General features: G+C 31.5%; 1 protein-coding gene across 49 annotated transcripts in view; it reads left to right on the top strand.

Moving 5' to 3' along the window:
• RIMS2 (regulating synaptic membrane exocytosis 2) overlaps positions 1-19,709 on the top strand; it is a 601,231-nt gene that overhangs the window by 349,877 nt on the left and 231,645 nt on the right. For 33 of the 49 annotated variants that reach the window (XM_053896433.1, XM_053896465.1, XM_053896440.1 and 30 more), the window contains one exon: positions 19,617-19,685. In XM_053896433.1, coding sequence (XP_053752408.1) covers positions 19,617-19,685 — 69 coding nt within the window. Of the gene's footprint in view, positions 1-2,039; positions 2,067-19,616; positions 19,686-19,709 lie in introns of all 49 variants that reach the window. The other 16 variants (XM_053896431.1, XM_053896417.1, XM_053896435.1 and 13 more) reach the window with 1 other exon arrangement.

Here is a 19,709-nt window from a genome sequence, read left to right on the forward strand (position 1 = left end):
ACTTTTTTCCCATGATTTTTTGCTGCATACCTTGTGATCAACTCTTCATAAGACAGTTTTGTACTATCATTTAATACATGTGTGCTCTATTGATTGTACACAGTATTATTCTCTATTATTACTTTTATTCTTTTTTTTTCTTGTTTGGAAAGGTTATTGTAACTTCATCTCTTCTTTTGTTATTTTTATTGTCTTTGCTTTTTGGATGGTGAGTTTCTTTATTATTGTTACTCTTGAGTTTTCTGTGTCTTTGTGATATAATAAGAGTTTTTGACATTTTAAAGCAACGTGAATCTATTCATGTTCAGTTTATGTTTCTGCCTTCCACTAGGAATACTTCTATTATGTTTTAACTTTAGTATGGCTAATAATTCTTTTTCTGATGGGATACTGGAACCAGAGCCTGTTAGGCATATCTCTTTCCTTCACAGTCATTGACATGGGTTGCTTGAATTGGCTATATGGGAGTATTTACATTACAGAAATTGACAATGTTGCAAATCAAGGCTTTAGTCTCCCCCAGACTGATAGTTCTTAAACATTTACCAGCCTACCACTACTATATATAGTATACAAAAATTAATTTCAGATTTAAGAAAATGTAAATGTAGAAAGTTAAAATGTTAAAGGGCTAGAAAAATATACATGAGTGTTTAAACAAGCTGTACATGAAAACGATGGCAGGAAACTCAGTGTAAATAGATTTTTAAAAATATATAGTAAATATATTAAATCTGTTTTAAATGAAAATGGTAGAAGGTAAGTTGGTAACCTGATAAGTAAAATGGTGGTAAGTGTTGGTCAAAACTGGTAATTTAAGAGTTTATGTTGATTTTTTTAAAATTCTAGTTTAATCTAGATGATTCAGTTTATCTTTAATTTCTGAAAATACATCCTGGATAAATGTTACAATACTTATAAAATTATTCAACCGTACTATTTTTTTCTAATTTCTGTAATTATACTCTGTCTTTAGAAATTCCTATACGGTGGTTAGAATATTCTTTTTCCTTAAAATACTCTATATAAATTCCACTGCTGTGTAGATTACTAATCAGACAAATCAGCTATGTAAAATATTGCCAAATGTACTACTTCTCTATTTGTTAAATAGAGTTTAGAATCATGTCATTCAAATTTTAAACCTTTTAATTGAACATTAGAAACTAAGCTTCTGTGATAACCTATGAACCTATTATTTTCTTTGCCTGTGACTTATTACCTTTAGGTTAATGACTTAGATGTGCCAGGATAAATAATTATATTTTTTCCAAGTATTAGGGCATATTTACACTTCTCTGGTATTTTTATGGCATCATAATTCATACATTCCTTTAAATTTCTGATGTATATTCATATGATAATTTGCTCATCTTTCAAGGTGAAAACAACTTATTCACATTTTCCTACCTTTTAAAACATTTGTTAGAAAAATCTAATTTGTATTCTGCTAACTTGTGACAATTTCTTTTTCTATATGTACATTTTAATTAAGTGAGAATATCAAAACAACTTGTCCCTGTAAATCTTCAAAGTGTCCCTCTTCCAGAAGAAATCAATTTTAAAATACACTTTTTCAAAATCAAGAATTCAAAACAATAATGTTTTTCTAAGATTCCTTCAATTTAAGCTCATTAGTTGCTTATTGCCTGCTAAATTTCTCTGTGTAACCATTACTTTTTACATTTCATAGTTTGTTGTATAACCATGTATTATAAAATAAAATTGATAGCCATGAGTATGCATGGCAGGTCTATTAGTAATTTTTTATTTTATGTACCTTCTCTTAGCCTGTTTATTTCATTCAATCTAAGTTTCAACTAACATAACTTGAATGTACTAATGCACTTTTGTACTAATTCAGATATGATGTGTCTCCCTTCTTTATTTTATTCTGAATTAGTATGGTCCTTCTTATTTTATAATAAAATTGTTAAACTACGGCCTGTACTATAAAGCAGAGATTAAATTTCAATATCCCTATTACATTTAAAGATTTTTAAATGTATTTTGACATTATTTTAACATTTTTTTTCCAGATAAAGCCTTATGTTCATATAATTCAGGTAAATTTTAGCATGCACAATGTTTAATGCATGTATTCATATGCACAGTTAATTGGTTTGTTGTTTTGTGCTTTGTCTGGTTATTGTGCATATGTTAAATTCCTAAACAAAATGTCAGTAGCTTCCTTTTTCCACCTATAGTAGTTTTCCAGTATATCTGTGTTTACATCTTTATTATTTTGATATTAAAAACTACTTGTTGAAATATAGTGATTTATGATTTCAGTGTGTCTAATATTGTCTCTTTTAATATGGTACTATTTCATCAATGAAGTATGGTTCGGTATATTCTGTGTTATTGTGTGCACTGTTTCACAGAATTTGAATTTATATGGATACAATTTTTAATGTTTTTGACTTATGGAGGGATAGTGTTAAAAATTCTAAGTATATTGAATTTTAACAATTAAAACTAGAATGTTTGCTGTAACTTCCATCATTTTAGCTGTTCAGTCATATCTTCTAAGGAAAATTGAATAGATTTAAGTTTTATAACTCTAATGTATTATGACTTTTAATTTAAACATGCACAAAGTATGTCAAGATGTTTTAAACTGATGCTAAATTTTATAACTGGTCACTGGGACTTCCTTTAGTTTTAATACTTTTAACTGGAAAATATTTTAAATATATTTAGTCTAATGAACTTTTATATTTAAAAAAATTATCTTCGTGAATAGGATTAGGAAATAATTGTAAAAGTTTCAGGAATGGCACACTAAAGTTTCAGATCTACTGAGGAAGGCTACTACTTACAACCAAGGTGGAATAGAAGGGACTTCTCCCTACCTTCCTACCTCAGACAACAAAAATGGACAAATACATAACTCAGTTGCTTTAATAATACTGGATATCAGGCAACTAAGGACAGTAATTATTAAGATAAGGGAAACAGATGAGTTGAATCCTAAAATTGTCCTCGCATTCACTTTTAGAGAGTTTCCTACACAGGGCATAAGGGGAGAAAAGGCAAACAGAGCCTGTGTACTCCCTGAGGTAAGTGATGGAGCTGAGAGTTTGGGGAGACAAGGGTGACTAGAGTTCACAGAGCAGACTACTGAAGAGAAGAGAACTATCCAGAGAGAGAACTCCAAAGATCTTCAGAGGGTTTCTCTCAAGTTGAATATTGATCAGTGCGTGAATGGAGGAATCTACCCACCCTGGAGAAAGGACCACCCAAAAAGATTACAAGTAATAATGCCTGAGAATAGTGTCTGCCTTTTTGTTTTGTAGAGAACATCAAATTTCAGAGGTCATTGGGTTGCGTGCACAGAAATCTCCGGCCTCAGTAGTGAGGAATAATTGACTCTAGATGGACACTGTATCACATAAAAAAAGATCTTAAAGCAAGAAATGAAAGGGTAAAAATGTTTTAAGTAACACAACTACATATAGAAAAGACTCAATAATGGTTATAGGAATACAAAAATAATATATAACAATGTAAAATTCACAAGGGCTGGCATCTAATAAAAAATTACCGACCATGCAAAAGAGAGAGAGAAAAAAAAAGACCCATAAAAAGGATGTAAATCAAAGCTAAACTAAAAAAGAACTTGTACAGATGTTATAATTAGTAGACAAGGATATTAAACAGTTACAGAAGTGTATTCCTTGTGTTCAAAATGTTAAAGACATGAAAGACAGAAACAGACTCAAATGAAGCATTTGTAAATGAAAACTATAATGTCTAAAGTAAAAATATACTGAATGGGATTGACAACAATAAACATTGTAGAAAAAAAATTAGTGAACTTGGAGATACAGCAATAAAAACTATCCAAAATGAAGCATAAATAAAAATGTTTAAAAAAATAATAAAGTATCTGTGAGCAATGGACAATTTGAAGCTGCCCTAATACACAAGTAATTTAAGTCATGCAAGAGAGGAGAAGCAAATATTTGAAGAAATAATGGCTGAAAATTGTCCAAATTTCATGAAAACTATAAACCACATATCCAGGAAGCTCAATGAATTCCAAACACAAGAAACATACATAAGAATATATGAAGATACATCATAAGTAAATTCTTTAAAACCAATAATAAATAGAAAACCATAGAGCATCCAGAGAAAACAGACTCAATACATAACTGAGGAATAAATATGCCTGCAGATTTTTCACTAGAAACAGTGCAAGTACTCAGAGAAAAAGGGATCAATCTAGAACTCCATGCTTATTCATATTTCTTTTAAATCATGGTGAAGTAACAATGTTTTTGAAACATACGACTACTAACAGAACTCATCATCAGTAGATATGCACTACAACAATTGATAAAGTCAGTCCTTTAGGCACAAGAATAACGATACCAGGTGGTAATATAGCATATAGATGTATTTAAAAGAATGAGGAACACCAAAAATGATAACTGGATGGGTAAATATATGAGATTTATTCTTATTGTGTAAATAGTTTTAAATATAATTGGCTGTAAAACAAATAACAATGTAGCATAAGGTTTGGTACATATATATAAGTAAAATATATGACAATAGCAACAGGAAGATTAGAAAAGTAGAGGAAAGTAGAAGTGTATGGTTATAATATCTTTATACTGTGCTATATGATAAGTATGATATCACTTGAAAGCAGGTTGTAATAAGTTAAATATATACACTATAAATCCCCAAATCACAAAATGAAGGATTATAGCTAACTAATAAGCCAAAAGAAAAGATAAAATGGAACCATGAAAGTATCCATTTCATCCAAAAGAATACAGAAAGTGAAGGAAATGGAACAAAGAACAGATGGGACAAACAGAAGATAAATAGCAAATTGATAGATGCAAACTAACCAAACCAATCACATTAAATGTAAATAGTCAAAATACTGCAGTTAAAAGGTGGAGATTATCAGATTGGATTTTTTAAAAAGGCAAAGCCAGCTATATATTGCCTATAAGAAACCCACTTTAAATATGAAAACACAAAGAGTTTAATTTAAAGGGATGGAAAAGATATACCCTACTAATTTAAAGAAATATGAAGTACTACTTATATTAATATTAGACAAGTTAGACTTTAGAGTGAAGAATACTACCAAGGATAAAGTAGGTCATTTTGTAATAATAAAAGAGTAAATTGATCAAGAGAGCTTGTCAATCCTAAACATTTAAGGACATAATAATAGAGCTTCAAATTACAGGGAGAAAAATTTATAGAGAGATTGTTAGACTAGATTAAAACAAAACAAAACAAAACAAAACAAAACAAAACAAGAATCTAATCATGATGCTTCAAAAGCTCAACAAAAGTGGCAAACGACTAGTCTGACCCTGATAATAAACACAAATCACGACCAATTTAACAAAAAGATTACGTTGGAAATACTTTGGGGAATGGCTTGGGAATACAATGAACAGTTATGCCATGAAATGACATATAAGAAGTGGACAAATTTCTAGAAAACCACAAATTACAGAAACTGATCCAGCAAAATATAAGAAAACCATATAAAACTATAGCAACATAAAGAAGTTGAATTTGTGAAAAGAAAAACCTAGGACCAGAGGGCTTCACTGATGAATTCTATGAAACATGTAAAAGAAACTACCAATCTTTCTTACATTCTTTGAGGGAGAAAAAAAAAAAAGAAATAATCTCCATTCATTCTATGAGACCAACGTTATTCTAATACTAAAGGCAGACAAAATATCACAAGAATATGAAGACCAATATCTCATCAATGTAAACACAGAAATCCTCAAATATTAATAAATCAAATTTAGCAATATATAAAAAAGATTATTCACTTTAATCAAGAGGTATTTATCCCCAATGCAATATTTGGTTACTAACTAAATATCAAATGTAATTAAATGTATCAATAGAAAAAAGGACAAAATGACATGATCATGTGAAGAGATAAAGAAAAGGCTATGACAGTAGTCAACACTCTTTCACAATAAAAACTATCAAAAAAGTAGGAATAGAAGGGAACTTTCTTGACCTGATAAAGGGGACTTTAAAATACCTACTGCTGACATCATTTTTTAATTGTAGAAGACTGAATGTTTTCTCCTTAACTGTAGACTAGGCAAGTATATCTGCTCTTACTATTTTTATTCAGTAGTGCACTGGAGATTCTAGTTAGGGCATTCAGCCAAGAAAAATAAATAAAAGCCATTCAGAATGGAAAGAAAGAAGCAAAACTTTCTTTATTCACAGATAACATGATTCTACATGTAGAAAACTCTAAAGAATCTACAAAAACTACTACAACTAATAAACAATGTCAGCAAGGTCCCAAGGTACATGAACACTATACAAAATAATTTATATTTTATATACTAGTAGCTAACATTTAAAAAAAAAAAAAATTAGTGTTTATTTATTTTTGAGACAGACAGAGCATGAGCAGGGAAGGGCAGAGAGAGAAGGAGACACAGAATCTGAAGCAGGCTCTAGGCTCTGAGGTGTCAGCACAGAGCCTGACGCGGGGCTCAAACTCTCCAACTGCGAGATCATGACCTGAACTGAAGTCAGACGCTCAACCCACTGAGCCACCCAGGCATCCCCGCTAACATTTTGAAAAGAAAATTAAGAAGTATTTTGTTTCCCATAATATCAAACATTTTTAAATACTTATTAGTACATTTCATAGAATAAGTACAAACTTTCATGCTAAATAAATCACAAAATATTGCCGAAGAAAATCAAAGGAAGATCTAAGTAAATGAAGAGATATTCCAAATTAATGGATTGGAAAATTCTTATTATTAAGATGGCAAGTCTCCTCTAGATTTGTCTACAGGTTCTATATAATCCCTAACAAAATCTAAGCAATATTTTTTGCTGTAATTAATAAACTGATCTTAAAAACTATATTGAAATGCACAAGATCTGGAACAGCCAAAAAGGAACAAATCTGAAAGACTTATACCTCCTGATTTCAAACTTACTACAAGACAACAGTAACCACAATATTGTGGAACTGGCATAATGGAACCTAATTCAGAATTCAAAAATAAACCCTTATATTCACAGTCAGTTGATTTACCAAACAGGTGCCAGGGCAATTCAATGGGGGGAAATTGTCTTTTTAGCTATTAATGCTGGAAGAATTGAATATCTACATGCAAAAAAGATTAAATTAGACTCCATGTCACACCATCCACAAAACCTAACTTAAAATGGATCATACACCGAAGTGTAAGAGCTAAAACTATCAAACTCTTAGAAGAAAACATAGGAGAAAATCTTCATTACCTTGGATTAGGCAGAGATTTCTTCAATGCAATGGCAAAAGCGATATCAATAAAAGAACAAAGTGATAAATTGGACCTCATAAAAATTTTAAATGTTTGTGATTCAAAGACATCATTAAGAAGGTAAAGGAAAAGCCACAGACTTGGACAAATGTTTGTAAATTACATATTTGACAAAAGACTTGCATCCAGAATACATAAAGAACTCTTGAAAGTTAGTAGTGAGGGGACAAATAATGCAATCAAAATGCAAAATATTTGAATAGTCACTTCACTGAAGATGTGTGGATGGCAAATAAGTACATGAAAAGATCCCCAATGTCCTTAGTTAATAGTGAAATGCAAATTATAGCAACGATATGTCACTTTACATCCACTAAAATGAGTGTGATAAAAAAAGACAGTAACAATTTTTGGCAAGGTTTTTGAGAAAATGGAATCCTCATAAATTTGATGATGGAAATGTGTAATAGTGTAGCCCTTTGGAGGACAGTTTGGTAGTTTGTTAAAAAAAAATTAAATTTTCTACGTGGCAAAGGAATTCACTCCTAGTTGTATACCCAACTGAAATAAAAATGAATGTCCACTCAAAGACTTGTACATGAATGTTTACACCAGTATTATTCATAATGGTCAATATTGGAACTAGTCCAAATATCCATCAGCTGGTGAATGGATAAATAAAAAATATCGTGTCCATACAGCGGATTGCTATAAATAACAAAATAGTGATACGTACCACCACATCATTTAACCTCAAAAAATATTAATGCTAAATTAAAGGTGCAATGCAAAAGGCCACGTGCTGTATGATTCCATTTATATAACATGTACAGAAAAGGCAAATCTATAGAGCAGAGGTTAGATTAATAGTTGTCTGGCTGAGGGTAGGAATGGGGAATGACTGACAATGCATATGAGGAATTTGGGGGGAATGGTGGAACTGTTCTAAATTTGGATTGTGTTGATTTTTACACGTCTTAAAATTTGCTAAAAGTCACTGGATAGTATACTTAAAACCAATTAAATTTATGTTATATGAATTATACCTCAATTTTTTAAAATATGATGAGGAAACTACAGAATAGATAAAACCTCATCATGGTCAGAGGTGTTAATCCCCTTTATTCCTAGTAATTGATAGAACAAGTAGACAGAAAAGCAGTAATATTAGAGAATATCAATAGTATCAACTAACTTGGCCTAATTAATGTTTATAGAACATTCCATATAACAACAGCAGAATACACATTCTTTTCAACTGCATTCAGAGCACTTACCAAGATAGACAATATTCTGGCCAAAAAAAAGTCTTGGTGAATTTAAAAGTATTCAAATCATACAAAGTATGTTTTCTGACCACAACAGAATTAAGTGAGAAATCAATAATAGAAACATCTCTGGGAAATCTTCAAACATTTAGAAACTAAATAGCATACTTCTAAAAACCATGAGTCAAAGGAGAAGTCAAAGGGAAAATAAGAAGTATTTTAAACTTAATGTAATGAAAACACAACGTATCACAATTCATGGGGTGCAACTATAGCAGAAGAGAGGAGGAAATTTTTAGCACCGAACATATATGTTACAAAAAAAGAAACATCTCAAATCAATGACCTGTTTTCACCTTAACAACAACAAAAAATTTTTTTAAAGGACAAGTTAAACTCAAGTTAAATAGAAGAAAGGGGATGTGACAGAACAGAAATCAGTGAAATAAAAACCAAAAAGCAATCAAGAAAATTAACGAAACCAAAGTTTGACTCTATGAAATCAATAAAATTGATCAACATTTAGGCAAAATGGCCAGCAAAAAAAGAGAAGACAGAAATTGCCAAAATAAAAAAATAGCTGATATTGCTACAGATTCTACAAACATTAAAAGGATAGTAAGGAAAAATTATGAATAGATTTATGTCAATACATTTGATAACTTTTTTTTTTAACGTTTATTTATTTTTGAGACAGAGACAGAGCATGAACGGCGGAGGGTCAGAGAGAGGGAGACACAGAATCCGAAACAGGCTCCAGGCTCTGAGCTGTCAGCACAGAGCCTGACGCGGGGCTCGAACTCACGGACCGCGAGATCATGACCTGAGCCGAAGTCGGCCGCTTAACCGATTGAGCCACCCAGGCGCCCCAATACATTTGATAACTTAAAATAGAAAATTTATTCGAAAGACAAACTTGATGCCCACTCAAAAATTAATAAATAAATAACTTCAATAGCCCTATATCTATTAAAGAAATTGAATGTGTAGTTAAAAATTTTCCCACAAAGAAAATACAAGGACCAGATGTCTTAACCAATGAGGTGTACCAAACATGTAAGAACAATATAATACCAGTTCTACACAAGCTCTCCCAGAAAATTGTATATTTGAGAATGCTTCCCAACTAATTTGAGAGAAACATTACTGTGATACCAATACCTGACAAAGATACTAAAAGAAAGAAATCTACAGACCTTATAGAAATTATGTCAAATTTAGCAAATTGAATTTTAAAAATAGGTTTAGCAAAATAAAAATTTAGAAAATTGAATACCACAATACATAAAAAGGATAATGTAGAATGACCAAGTGGTGTTTATCTCAGTATTCAGTGTTTGTTTTTAACATTTGAAAATTAAAGTAGTATTATTCATCATACTTAAAAAAAAAAACAGAAAAAAATCATTATCTTAAAAGATTCAGAAAAAGCATTTGATAAAATCAAACATCCATTTCTGTTGGAAACAAACAAACAAACAAAAAACAGCCCTAAGCAAAGTGGAATACAAAAGAACTTTCTCAAAAAATACAGGGCGTTATCAAAACCTACAGCTGAAGTATACTTCGTGACAAAAGGCTGAAACCTTTCTTCCTGAGATCAGAGCAAGAAAAGGTTGTCTATTCTCCCTACTTCTATTCAGAATTGTACTGGTGGTTCTAACTGGTACATCAGGCAAGAAAAAGAAATAAAGGACATCCAGATTGAAAAGGAAGAAGTAAAATGTCTTAATTTGAATACATCTTTAGCTATATAGAAAGTCAGATGGAATCTACAAAAAAAGCTATTATATTTAAGAAGTGAGTTTATTAGCTTGTTGGATACAAGGTAAAGATAGGATATCAATTGTATTTATATGTACCTGCAAGGAACAATTGACAATTGAAATTTAGAAATACAATGCCATTTAATAGTGTCAAAAATATGAAATGTTTAGGGGTAAATTTGAAAAATGCAAAAGATCTCTAAACTAAGAATTATAAAACACTGTAAAAACAAATTTTAAAAGAAATAACGGAAAAAAAAGTTTTCATGAGTCAGAAGAACTAATAGTATGTCAGTTTTCCCCAAATTCCCCAGACTCAAGTCAGTTAAAAAATATCAACAGGTATTTTTACAAAAAACAATTACACATTTCTGTGTAAATTGACAGACTCTAAAAATTTATTTGAAAATGTGAATTACCCAGAATCGCTAAAAACCACCTTGATGAAAGAAGATCAAAGTTGGAAGCCTTACAATAGTTGATTTCTGAACTTATTGTAAAGCTGTTGTAACTGAGATGTGATAAAAATAAATAAATGTATCAAAAGAACAGTATATAGAATCCAGATAAAAACCCACACATATATGGATGACTAATTTTCAACAAAGCTGGAAAGGCAATTCAGTGGTGTAAGGATAGACTTTTCAACAAATAATGTGAGAGCCTATAGATATCCATATGTAAATAAAAAAAAAAAGAAAGAAGAGAAAGAAAAGAAAAGGAACTTCTATCAAATACAAAAGTATATGGTATATAACTCAAAATGGATCAGTGTAAACCCTAAAATTATAAAACTCCTAGGAGAAAACTTTGTCACTTTTGGTTAGGCAAAAATTTCTTAGGGCATGAAAATCATGTTTCATTAAATAACAAATCGATTAAACTGGATTTTCTCAAAATCTTTTTTTGTTTTCTTTAAAGAACACTGGTCAGATAATGAAAAGCCAAGCCACAGGCTAGAAGAAATATTTGCAAATCACATATCTAATAAAAGCTTTGTATGTAAAATATATAGAGAACCATCAAAGCTCATGAATAACAAAACATAACAAAAAATGGACATAAGATTTGAAAAGATTTAAGACATAAGATTTCTTGTGGACATAAGATTTTAAAAAAGATTTAAGAGTGGAAAATAGACACATGAAAATATATTCAATGTAAGTCTTTAAGGAAATGTAACTGAGATTCCATTAGATCCTTCTTAGAATGGTTAAAATAAAAAAGACTATCTATACCAAGCATTGGGGAGGATGAGAAGTTATGAAAATTCTCATATACTATTAGTGGGACTTGTAAAATGTGACAGCCTCTTTGGAAAACACTTTCGCAGTTTTTCTTAAAATGTTCAATATACATCTACCATACAATTCAGTCATTCCACTATTAGGTCTTTACCAAAGAAAAGTGTAAATATTTGTGCATACAACTTACATATGAATGTTCATTGTAATTTGATTTGCAATAACCAAATAACCCAAATGCCCTTCAACTGGGTAATGGATAAACAAACTGTGATACACCCATAATAGATAATATTATTTAGCAATAAAAAAGAATGAACTATTGATTAACATGACAACATTGATGAATCTCAGAATAATTATACAAGTGAAAGAAGAGAGAAAAAAATGCTAGTATGATTCCATTTATATACAATTCTAAGAAATGCAAACTAATGAATTAAATAGAAAACTAACAAAAGAAAAATAGCTAACTGAATTCCTTTATCTACAAATATTAATATGTTGGAAGTTAAAATAAGTCTTTTAATACAAAGAAAACACTAGACTCAGACATTCTTTTCAAGTACTTCATACTTAATCTTAACATATTATCTCAACTTAATAAAACTCACATAATATACATAAAAGGAGTATTTCCAAGCTCATTTACAAGGAAAACATAATTTTTATACCAAAAATCAACAAATCCATTCCCAAAAAAGGAAATTTATAGACCCATTTCAGTCTTAAATATAAATGACAAAAATAGCTACATAAAACAGCAAATCAAATCCAATAGTTTTATAAAATTCTATAAATGTGATTTAAAACATTTACAAATCAAAAGAGAAAAATAGGGGTGCCTGAGTGGCTCAATCAGTTAAGCATCCAACTCTTGATTTCGACTCAGGTCATGATCTTGTGGTTTGTGAGTTCAAGCCCCACATCAGGCTCTGCACTGACCGTGTGGCGCCTGCTTGGGATTCTCCGTTTCCCTCTTTTTGTGCCCCTTCCCTGCTCCTGCTCACTCTCTTTCAGAAGAAAAAAACAATAAAGGAGAAAAAATATGTTCATTGCTTATTAATGAATTAAAAATTTTATAGAATTCAACATAAATTCATAATGATACCTGTTAGCAAATTATGAATTAGAAACTTCCTCAATCTGATAAAAGGTCTATTACAGGAAATCTTAAATGGCCAATGATAGAATTGTTCCTTAAAACAAACACGAACAAGAGTGTGAGTATAATGGAGATCCTAATGCAATAAGAAAAGACGAATTTGAAAATAATAAGGATTCAAAGGAAGAAATGAAACTGTCATTATTTGTAGATGATATAATTGTTTTCCTCAAACTCTGGAAAGAATCTGCAGACAAATTATGGTTTACCAAGATGTCTGGATATAAGGGCAATATGTAAAGGTCAGTTGCATTTCCTTACACCAGTAATAAAGAGATATACTTTATAATAGTAACAAAATCAAATACCTAGGAATAAATCTTACAAGAGTTATATAGAAGTACTATAGGGAAAAATTTTAAAGTTTTATTAAGAGACATTAAAGAACATCTAAGTGGATATGTGACATAACCGTTGATATGAAGACATCATTAATTGTTAATTTCCCTATTTGACATATATATTTAATTCAGTTCCAATCCTATCTGGTATCTTCATGGAAACTAATGAGTAGATTCTAAGTAGAGGACAAAAGAGCCAAAAAATAGCTAGAAGGATTCTTATGGAAGCAGGGAGGAGAAGCTTCCTTTGTCAGATATCAACATTTACTGTATTTGACACAGTGTGCAACTGGCATGAGAATCAATCAGTGGAATAATATTAAGAGCCCAGAAGCAGACTCTTTTATGTGAGACTCTTTTTTTTTTTTAATTTATTTATTTCGGAGGGGGTGCAGAGAGAGAGTGGGAGAGAGGGTATTGAGTGGGTTTTGAGGAGGGCACCTGTTGGGATGCCCAGGCTTGCACTGTCAGTACAGAGGCCCATGTGGGGCTCAAATTTACAAACTGGGAGATCATAATCTGAGCTGAAATCAGGTCAGATGCTGAACCAACTAAGCCACCCAGGTGACCCAAGACCGTCTTTTTTTTTTTTTTTTTTTTTTTTAATATGAAACTTATTGTCAAATTGGTTTCCATACAACACCCAGTGCTCATCCCAACAGGTGCCCTCCTCAATACCCATCACCCACCCTCCCCTCCCTCCCACCCCCCATCAACCCTCAGATTGTTCTCAGTTTTCAAGAGTCTCTTATGGTTTGGTTCCCTCCCTCTCTAACTTTTTTTTTTGTCTTCCTTCCCCTCCCCCATAGTCTTCTGTTAAGTTTCTCAGGATCCACATAAGAGTGAACCGTCTTTTATAAGGATCTGAGGTAACATGTCAGACCAAAAGAAGAAAAGTAAACAATTAAATAAATTGAGCTGGAAAAAAAAATACTATCCATAAAAAATGAACATAGATGAAATCAGATCCCTATCCTGCAACATGTATATCAACTCTAGATGGATTAAGGACAGTTAAAGTTCAGTCAGGAAGCTGAAGTACTATTAGAGATATGGAATAAAATATTTATTATAAATATTTTAAACCACAAAATTGTAGAAGCTGGTAGTTCCTTGTAAGAAGGTTTATAAGAAAATGGTTGAAGAATCTGAAAAAAGTCATGTGCCAGAGGCAACAGAGGAGAGCTAGTAAAGAACTTTGGAGGGTTGTTGCCCTTTCATTTACTAGTGGTCTTGAAGTCACCGTAGGTCATAGGACAAGTTGGGAGGGAAAAGTGCATGCAAAACGTCCCTTCATGATTTTATGGGTGGCCTGCAGAAGTTCTGTGGATCCTTTGTCACAAAGCTTCAGATGTACTTGGCGCAGGACTGGGGGAATCTGAAGGAAGAGGTCTAGCAGGACCTGGAACCAGAGAAACATCTAAAATCCCAGACTTGGTTATATCATACCTATTTTAAAAACTAGAAAGAATTGGAAAGAGAAATTGAAAAGCCACAATCATCATAACAGTCTCTCATAAATGTGAACTATAGAATTGATGAACTTGAATAAACAGAACATTCTCCCAACCGAGAATATACATTCTCTACGTCTACAAATGAAACTTTCGTAAAATGTTGCTATAAATTTTTAAGTAGTACATTCGTATGGTATAAATTTAAAAGTAAAAAAAAATTCTTATCCCTCTGTTTCTCAAACATCTAGTTCTCCTTACTTGAATGAACTCTGACTGGTTTCTGTATGTTTGCAGAGATAGGCTATGTTTACATAAACAGACATGTATGGGTTTTTCCTCTTTTGTTCTGATATAAATAGTGACATAGTATGATTATTGTGTGCCCTCTGCTTTTCATTTTTAATCTCTATTCTTTTAGTAGTAACTATTGACATTACAATATGCACACTTAGCAAAGTAACATTAACACCTCTACCTTTTTTTCCAAACTGCATAAGTTAAAATCTGGTTTGTACTCTCACCCCCACTATTTAATTTATTACCAGAATATATAGCTTCCAATTAGTAATTTATTATAATATTGCCATTTTGTTCATTCAGAGTTTATTTAGATTGACCTGAATTTTTACCACTTTCTTTGCTTCCCACCTTTTTCTTTTCATTTTATACTTTTTTTTTTTTTTCTGGGATGAATTTCTCTGTTTTTGAAGTACACATATTTTAGAACTTCTTTCAGTGAAGATCTGGAAACAGGCTGTGCTTTCATGAATATGTCTTCATTTCTCTGTTCCTGATGAAAAGTTTAGCTGTGTATGAAATTCTAGAATTACCTTTATCTTCTCTCAGCACCCTGACAATGTTGATAACTCTGGCTTCCAACTTTGCAGAAAAGTCTCTCCATTTATTTAAATTTTCTTACATTGCTAGCAGTTGTTTTGAGTTAAATTGTGTCCCACTGGAAGTATAGGTCTTCACTTCCAGTACCTGAAGATGTGACCTTATTTGTAAATAGGGTCTTTGTAGAAGTAGTCAAGTGTTCAATTTTGAGGTCACAAGAATAGACTTAATCCAATATGACTGACTTCCTTATAAAAAGGGGAAATTTGGACACAGATAGACATGGACAGAGGGAAGACAATACGAAGACCTGGGAGAAGACAGCCATGTGACTAGAATGCCGTATCTACAAGTGAAAGAGAGCCAAGGATTGCTAGCAAACACCAGAAGCTAGAAGAGAAAAGGGAGGATTCTCCCCTGGCCCTGCTGACACCCCGATTTTGGACTTCTAGCCTCCAGAACTGTGAGACGATAAATTTCTGTTGTTATAAGCCACCCAAAGTGTTCGGTACTTTGTTACAGCAGCCCTAAGAAGCAAATACAGTTGTGTTTTGTGGTTGGCGATATACATGTTTTGCACATTTTTGGTTAAATGTACTCGTAAATTTTTCATGTGTTTGGGTATTCTTGTAAGCGATAGTGGCTTTGAAATTTATATTCCGGTTATCCATTGCTATTCTCTAAGAAATATAGTTCATTTATGTATGTTGACTATGTATATATTCTGCAATCTTGCTAAATTGTTAGTCTTAATAAGTTTTTTATAGCTTCCTTAGGAGTTTTAAGCTACCTAATCATGTTACTACTTGCTTTCTAATCTGTATGCCTTTCAGTTCTTTTCCTTGCTGTATTGTACTGTAATGCAATGCAGTGCTGAACAGAAAGGGTTGGAGTGGACATCCCTAGCTAATTCTTTGTCTTAGGAGGATTGCATTCTATATGTCATGAGTGTGATGTTACCTACAGATTTTTTTGTGCGTGCCCTTTATTGATTTGAGGAAATTTCCCTTGGGCTGGTTAGCTGAGATGTTTTATCATGAATGGGGGGCAAACTTTATCAAATAATTCTTCTACATCTATTGAAATATTTTTAAACTTGTAGGTGTAAATGAACTAACTTCAATATACATAAAGTAAACTAGAAAGAAAAATTAACAAATTCACCACCATTGAAGAAGTTTCCATTTTAATTTTTCTCAATCACTGGTAGGTCAGGCAAACAAAAATTTAGGAAAGATACAAAAGGATCAAACCACATAGTTCTCCTGTCAAATAAAGAAGTCTGCATCTAATAAATAATGAATTTGTATTCTTCTGTTATATCCTTGAAACATTTGTAAGAATTATTAATATACTATTTAATAATTCATTTTCTGACAAATTTCAAAAACTTGACAATATAGTGTATTTTCTTCAATGCCAGTGTTACTATGTCAATTTTTTTTAAAAAATAAACTATAATCATATATTTGAAAAATTTTGAAAATAGACACCTTAATGAACATTTTCTTTTAAGATTTATTATCTCTGCAATTATCATGTGTTATTCAGTCAATTGTGCCTTGGATTTAATGATGTATGGTAAATATCTAATAGACTCAAGAAGAAAATACCTAGACCTGAACTTTAAATAATACACTATATATAAATATTTTAGTAATGTAGAAAAATACTCAGAGGGGGAAGGTTTATGTTAATAAAGATTAAAAGGCTGAAAATTTTGGCATATTCATCCAATTTAAGAGTTTAGCAAAAGAAGTGAAATAAATTCAAAGTAGAAAGAAAAACATCATAACTATAAAAGCAGAAATCAATCAAGTGCAAAACAAATTTCCAATGGAGCCCATTAGTCCCTTGAAATGGCAAAATAAACCTTTAGTGAAATTTATTGACAGAATAAAAAGAATAAAAAGAAGGTTCAGACAGCAAATGGAAATGTTTCCATCAAATGGAAACAATAAATAGTATGATAAAATTATGAGCATTGGAGCAAACACTGAAACTTGGACAAAGTGGACAAATTGCTATGAAAAATATAACTCACTGAACCTTGAGTCAATAGGTCATTCTATGTCTACTGAAAATGGACGTATATGTTATACATATGGAAAGAGCAAAGTTGCATCCATATCTCATACTGTACATGAACTCAGTGCAAGATAGACAAAGATGTAAGTGCTAAAGCAAAGTTTATAAATTTCAGAAAAAATATGAAAATATCTCTGTTCATAAGCTCAGGAATGATTTCTTAAACAAGACATTGAACAGACTACTTTTCAAAGGGAAGATTGATATATTCAGTGACATTAAACTTAAGTACTTGAATTCCTCAGGATGTTAAATGACAACATCCAAGTAGAGACAACATCATTGCATGTATTTAACCTCTGTAGAATCACTAGCAAAAATAGATCAACTTCCGTCAGGAAAGTAACAACATTTGGAAGGAAGCAACATTTTAAAATCACATATTTCCTCTACGCACAACCCCACACAAAACAACTTATGAAGACTGATAAAATGAACTTCATTTTTTTGCTGGTGTCATTCTTATCTTACTTCAGAGGCAGATCTGATTCTTGACCAATACCAAAAGCATGTAATCTTTAAACCCTAGTGTACCTGGCACATGAAACTAATCATTACCCTGTCCTTGAGCATTTGCCTTTTACAAGGTGAGATCTTGTTACCAGATGAGTAGCAATTCTTATTCTGGTTCTCCTCGACAGCTTCGTCTGTGGTATCATTTTTTTTCTCATACATCCATTTAGAATGTATAGTATATAATAATTCTGTAAATCCTTTTGTGCCTAGTCTTTTGGGATGTTGTGTGGTAATTATAGTTTCCATATCAATTGGGGCTATACGAAAGAGCCTGTGGTTTGACTGAGTTTAAAATTTTATGATATAAGCTTCGGATGGAAAATAGTGAACTCATTCTATGGGACCACATGATCAAAACAGATAGATAGATGTTTTTAATGTACCCATTAAAAGGTGGAAAACAAGAGTCCTTTCAACAGATGCTTCCCTCTCTCAGGAGGGCAGGGGTTCGAGCAAAAAAAAAAAAAAGAAAAAGAAAGAAAAAGAAAAAAATGTGTAGAATATTTCTAAGAGAAAGTTGCAAATGTTGGAGTGCATTCCTACAATGTTTGATTATTGCTACTTTAGACACCTTACCCAACGTGAACTCTTAGTGTTTTATAAACCTTATGGAAATTATTTACTTTCTGATAACTGAAGTTAGTCTATTTAATGACTAATGTGTAGTATAAGTAGACAGACGAAAGAAGTCTTTCTTGAAATAGCAACACTGTTTTCATTTACCATTAAGCATTTTCTGATTATAAGGAAGGAAAAAAACTATAACAACAGATTCTATTGTGTGAGATGTGCCTATTTTAAGACACATGTAGGAGATGAGAGATATTTTAAAACATTATAACATGTTTATATATGTGATATATTTCATAATTACATGTGAAGGAAATCTGCCTTAGCCATCAATTTAGTGGCATTTTTGCCATAGCATGACTAACACTTTAAAATTTTGTAAGAGATTTCTTTTGTAATAGAAACTCACACACAGAGGTCTTGTATTATGATAATTATTACTGCTCTGTTTTAGGCTATTTCTTAGAAAAGATAACATTTCACAATTTAAATGTATTAATAAGCTTGTGGATGATTTATTTCTCATTTTCTTTTCAAACCAGTGGAGGAACAGCTAAACTAATACTAAAAGAAAGGTGTCTCTTAAATGATGCTTCTTCTCCATGAGTGTGAAAAAGGAAGAATGGGGTACATTTAATTTATTAGTCATGCATATTAGAAAAAAGCCCATGAATGCTTTTGAAATAACATACTGTCTTGCTTTGAAACTTGTATAGACTTAAGTGTCTTTGTCTAAAAGCATCTAAAACTGACTTGACTTCGCTATTTTTAACTTAGCTTTTTGTTCAATAGATTTTATCAATCAGCATCAAACCACTTACATATATTATTTGGTACTTAATATTATTTCAAGTTTGAGGACATTTAGGAAATTTTTTAAGAGTAATTTAAGAACAATATCTTTACATCATGAAATATGTATGAAAGTAAGTGTGAGCGCACAATGACTTTCTCTACTTTTTATTCTCAGGTGTGTTTCATTCAAAATCCTTTCATTTGGTTTTCAGGTTGATGAGGAGTTTTTTTTTTTTTTCCCCTTAATAATCAGCAATTTTAATTATTCCTGTTGTTTGCTTCATAGGGTCAAAAAGAATAAGTGACAGTGAAGTGTCTGACTATGACTGTGATGATGGAATTGGTATAGTATCAGGTAAGAATTACAGAGTTCCTGTGT

This window comes from Panthera pardus, unplaced genomic scaffold (genome assembly GCF_024362965.1).
Source record: "Panthera pardus isolate Hobbes unplaced genomic scaffold, ASM2436296v1 HiC_scaffold_7, whole genome shotgun sequence".
In the NCBI taxonomy this organism is placed as follows: domain Eukaryota; kingdom Metazoa; phylum Chordata; class Mammalia; order Carnivora; family Felidae; genus Panthera; species Panthera pardus.